This window comes from Lolium perenne, chromosome 1, assembly GCF_019359855.2.
Source record: "Lolium perenne isolate Kyuss_39 chromosome 1, Kyuss_2.0, whole genome shotgun sequence".
NCBI lineage: Eukaryota > Viridiplantae > Streptophyta > Magnoliopsida > Poales > Poaceae > Lolium > Lolium perenne.
The window spans coordinates 166,403,210-166,408,750 of record NC_067244.2 but is presented as its reverse complement, the minus strand read 5'-3'; the positions used below and the strand labels follow the sequence as shown (position 1 = coordinate 166,408,750).

Below are 5,541 nucleotides of genomic sequence, written 5' to 3'. Positions count from 1 at the left end.
GCAGACAATAACTACTTTGTCCAAGGTGGTAAGGCGTGCAAAATGTTGGCATGAACACAAAAAAGCACAGAACCAACCTTTATACAAGGTATGAACAAAGGGTGGGCTAATGCTATGCAACGAATAGTTTAATACAATATTATTTTAATTTAGAGCTCAATAAAACAAATGACAATGCAATCAAAAGCATTCTCGGTAGTAAGAAATCTGGGAGAGAGAGAAACCATACTATTCATATGTCCTTGAAGTATTAAAATCATGCAGTATTATGAAAAGAAAATTCTAGAATCTTAGTCCTGACCTAGGACTAAAAAAACCTCATTCGTTGCTCAACCCTTTCACACCACTATGAAACATACACTCTCTGCAGCAAAAACAAAAGGGAACCAACCAAAATGAGTACAGCCAATAAGCCCAAATGAACACCCGATGACTGAGATATTCAAATCCATAGGAAAACCTCAAAGGCTACAAGCTGCCAAGAAACATAAGAAGAAACCTCGGCGACAGTAGCAGGTTGCGGGCATTGTGTTTGACGAGGATGACGCCACGCACAAAGTCGACGGGCCTGCAGTCCTTCTGGTGGGCGATGTGCGCCGCCACGAGTGCGCAGATGGTGACGAGGGATATGAGGAGGCCGGACCTCTGGGCCGCCTCATCTCCTAGTGCTGGAGGTGGCATAGCGGGCTTCGCAGGACATCTACCAGACGGCGTCCTCCATGAGATGGTTGAAGCTCCAGATTAGCGAGCGAGGGCATGTCATCACCTGGTCCATTGAGTGAACAAACAAATGATACGCCTTTTTTCACCAAGTTGATTCTCACAAAAAGATCCCAATGCAACTGGATCTCTTCTATCTGAATCCAAGTGCAGCAAACGACCAAATGCAGCACAAGAATAATCGCCGGTGTGAACCGAATTAGCATCACCTCCAACAATAAAAAAGCCAATAAACGGAAGAGATGGCTATAATTTTCTCTGTACCCATGCGTGGCTAAGCAGATCCACCATCATGGCCATGCGAAAAATGAATTAAAGTAGGAGGAAGAACGAGAATAAAGAGCTTACATGGATAAGTAATATTGACGAGCGACGAGATGTTGATGTGCTCCAGCGAGCGGCGCCATGGCCATTTGGCTCGTCACTGCTCCTCCATCACCGTCCCAGCCATGCCCCCTATAACTATATAACAAATTGCAGTAAGTAAAAGGCACGATAAGAAAAACTAATAATAACCACAAAAAAGAAAAACCATACAAGATATATAGATCTTGAACGATTTTATTCAATGAAAAAAATATCTAAATGCTGCAAAATATATCAAAGTAGCATCTTCTAGGAATGCAGCGTAGCCCAAAAGTCTTGTATTGTATTACAACAAACCTCGTGGAAATATATGCACTTTGATTTGGGCAAAGGTAATATAGGGGGCATGACATGGCACCATTGATTCAGCAATCGAGTCCACCATCCCCAAAGACCCAAACGATTGGAGTAGCTGAGTATGCAATACTCTTCTACAAAAAAGTAGAAGAACTTAAAACATGCCCGCTTTTAAATAATACATCAAATGTAGGAACCAAGCAAACAAATTAATTAGCCAAAATTTCAGTCTATGAAGCCATAGCTTGAGAAGAAGAGCTGTAACAGTGGCTCAAACACAAAACATATTGTCCAGGACAGAAAAACAATTGACCACTATGAAACTATTACGGAACTAAATGTACTGATACGACCTTGTCATGTATTAATATATTTTGGGTGCTTGCTAGAAGATGTGATTGAGGGCAGAGAGAACACAAAATGAGAGAGAAGGGCTGGGAGGAGCTCACCTGGTGTCTAGCTTGGCCATGCTCGTCGTTGCCGAAGCCTGAAATGATAAGGAGAAATGATAAGCATACCACCACAAAATCGAAGAAATCAAGTATATAAGTAGCATTCTTCATAGTACACAAGAGACATCCTGCTCATTATGACATCAATGCTATAATCACATGGTAGAAAATTGCTCGTTGTATTATCTTTTTCAGCTAACTGAAGCCTAAAATGATACTGATAAAACAAACAAAAAATAGCTATAGCTATATTTTCCATCAGACATATGACTTATCTCCACATTATTGTTTTAGCACATCAAATCCTTTACTGGAATAGCGGCTGCAAAGAGGGAAAAACAATTGTTAGAGTTTTATCTTAAAAACATATATGCAAAATATCTAAGCATAACACAAACTGTATTAGAATGACAATAACCCAATCTCATACATGCTACCTATACTATCAACCTTGCTCAAGCATTTAGATAACCAGTAAATCTAAGAAAGAGAGATGATAATCAACAATACGGAATTGAGAGGTACATGTGTCCGGTAGATGCAGGCGTCGGATTCGTGGGCCATGGCCGGCGTGGCCAACAGCGAGAGAGGAAGAGAAGTATAATTCTTTGTTTATTTGCACAAGCACTTGAACATAATAATTCGCGTAGCAAGCATTATCATGCAAGGTAACTCATTCATCATGAACCAAGCAACTGCAACGGTATCCTGGAACGAGTAGTAGTACATACCTCTGCGTCCTTGGGCGGATCGCGTGTGTGGCGCGTTCGTCGAGCGCGTCGCCGCCCTGTGAGGAGTCTCGGCCGTCCGCGGAGAGGCGCGTGCGCCTGTCCCTGGCCCGCGCCTGCACCCTCACGAGCGCCTGCATGCACTTGACTGTGACTGCGAGCTGCTTTCGCACGACGCGGCCGCGCACGAGCGCCTGCAGCCGCACTATCCCGCGCAGCGCCCTCAGCGCCCGCCTGGCCTGCGCGCAGAGAGAGATCGAACAAGGTTAAACTCTGAAGAAGCTGGGATTTTGAGGGAGGGGGACGCGGCGAAGGCATCGGCGTGTGCGTACCAGGAATCCTCGGAAGGCGGTCTGGATGCGGAGCGCGGCCCACTCGTGGCGGATGACGCGGAAGTCCCTGGGCATGGCGCGCACGACGGCCGCGACGACGGAGCTGAGCGCGTCGGCGGCGGCGGAGGACGAGGTCTCGGAGACCTCGGAGGCCGCCGCCGACGCGGCGCCCCGCTGGCCCTGCCCGCCGGAGGAGCTCCGCCACAGCCGGCTCCACTTGCGCCCCTTGCCGTGCTTCTCCGCTGCGGTCGCCGGCTTGAGCCCCACCAGCGTCTTGATCCACTTCCCCGACGCCCCCATGGATCGGTTCTCCGCGATCACGGAGCTCTGCAGGTTGGAGTGACGACCAAGATCGATCCCGCCGCCGCTGCAGCCCTCCATCCGCCAGATCTCGAGCACCGGCGGGTGTGGACGCCCTTCTCGACCAAGCTCATGTGTGGCCGGCGGCGGGGGTCGCTTGGGCGGGCGTCCTGGCCGCCGCAACCCCGGCTCCTCGAAGCTGCTGCCGCACCGCCGCCGGCCGTGTCGTACCCGGCACTGGAGCACCCTGTCGCCGCGAGCAAGCATGGGAGCAGAGAGGAGAGGAGGCAGCGCAGCCACACTGAGTGAGAGGGTAGGCCGAGCCGCCGCTGTCTCTAGGGGAGGAGGAGGAGGAGGTGAGAGGAAGGCGGGGATTGGGGGAGGACGGGACGCACGGAATTGGTTAGGGTTTTCACCTCTTTGTTTTTCTGAGCCACGCGAGCACGGATGCTTGCTGTCTCAAACAAACGGCCCCACTCATGCACGGGCCCAGCCGTCATGCACCTAGAACAAGCAGCGGCCGGTACAGAAAAACTTACTACATCCAACGGCTGAGGTGAAAAGCGGGTTTCAGAACTTTACTGTGCTGTGAAACGGACGAACGAGATCGTTTTGCCCCTTTCAGACCCCTGGTTGAGAGGGTAGTCTAGGAACATTTATAGAAGTAATTAAGATGGGCTCAGCAGTTTTAATGATGCACTCGCAAGAAATAGTATTTGAAGCAAAAAGAGAGCATCAAGAGGCAAATTCAAAACAAATTTAAGCCTAACATGCTTCCTATGAAAAGGACTCTTGTAAATAAACAAGTTCATGAAGAGCAAAGTAACAGGCATAGGAAGATAGAACAAGTGTAGCTTCAAAAATTTCAGCACATAGAGAGGTGTTTTAGTAACATGAAAATTTCTACAGCCATATTTTCCTCTCTCATAATAACTTTCAGTAGCATCATGAGCAAACTCAACAATATAACTATCACATAAAGCATTCTTATCATGAGTCTCATGCATAAAATTATTACTCTCCACATAAGCATAATCAATTTTATTAGTAGTAGTGGGAGAAAATTCAACAAAGTAGCTATCATTATTATTCTCATCATCAAATATAGGAGGCATATTGTATTCATAATCAAATTTATCCTCCATAACAGGCGGTACCAAAAGACCATTATCATTATAATCATCATAAATAGGAGGCAAAGTATCATCAAAGTAAATTTTCTCCTCAATGCTTGGGGGACTAAAAAAATCATGCTCATCAAAGCCAGCTTCCCCAAGCTTAGAATTTTCCATATCATTAACAACAATGGTGTTCAAAGTGTTCATACTAATATGTTCCATGGGTTTTTTAATTTTCGGATCAAACCATCCATGTCTTAAATCGGGAAATAGAATAAGAAGCTCACTGTTGTCCATTATGCCTTACTAGTGTAAACAAGAAACAAAAAGATGCAATTGCAGGATCTAAAGGAAATAGCTTCGAGCACACACACAATGGCGCCAGAAAAGTACTTAGTTACCTGGAACCGGAGTATGAGTGCCTTTTACCTTTCCTCCCCGGCAACGGCGCCAGAAAAGTGCTTGATGTCTACGGGTGCTTCTATTCTTGTAGACAGTGTTGGGCCTCCAAGAGCAGAGGTTTGTAGAACAGCAGCAAGTTTCCCTTAAGTGGATCACCCAAGGTTTATCGATCTCAGGGAGGAAGAGGTCAAATATATCCCTCTCATGCAACCCTGCAACCACAAAGCAAGAAGTCTCTTGTGTCCCCAACACACCTAATAGGTGCACTAGTTCGGCGAAGAGATAGTGAAATACAGGTGGTATGAATAAGTATGAGCAGTAGTAACGACGCCAGAAAAGTGCTTTGCTGTCCAGGACTGGCGTGTGGTTGATGGTGGTAATATTGCAGACAGTACAGATGCAGTAGAATAGTAAACAAGCAGCGATAGCAGTATTTAGGAACAAGGCCTAGGGATCATACTTTCACTAGTGGACACTCTCAACTTTGATCACATAACAGAATAAATAAATAGATGCTAGACTCTACACTCTCTTGTTGGATGATGAACACCACTAACTGTGTAGGATTACACGAACCCTCAATGCCGGAGTTAACAAGCCCCACAATATTCGATGTTCATATTTAAATAACCTTAGAGTGCATGACAGATCAACATAACCAAACCAAGTACTAACATAGCATGCACACTGTCACCTTCACGCTACGAAAGGAGGAATAGATCACATCAATACTATCATAGCAATAGTTAACTTCATAATCTACAAGAGATCACAATCATAACCTACGCCAACTACTACACGATGCACACACTGTCACCATTACACC

The 5,541-nt window shown here is 46.1% G+C and overlaps 1 protein-coding gene across 1 annotated transcript; it reads right to left on the bottom strand.

Annotated features, from left to right (window-relative positions):
* Positions 1-468: 468 nt before the first annotated feature.
* On the bottom strand, positions 469-3,816 carry LOC127311607 (uncharacterized). Its single transcript, XM_071823483.1, has 6 exons — positions 2,896-3,816; positions 2,567-2,802; positions 2,147-2,157; positions 1,833-1,870; positions 767-857; positions 469-668 (listed from the first exon to the last, which is right to left on the bottom strand). Exons 1-6 carry the CDS (start codon positions 3,460-3,462, stop codon positions 469-471), a joined length of 1,143 nt encoding a protein of 380 aa, XP_071679584.1. The 5' UTR covers positions 3,463-3,816.
* Between the last annotated feature and the right edge of the window lie 1,725 nt (positions 3,817-5,541).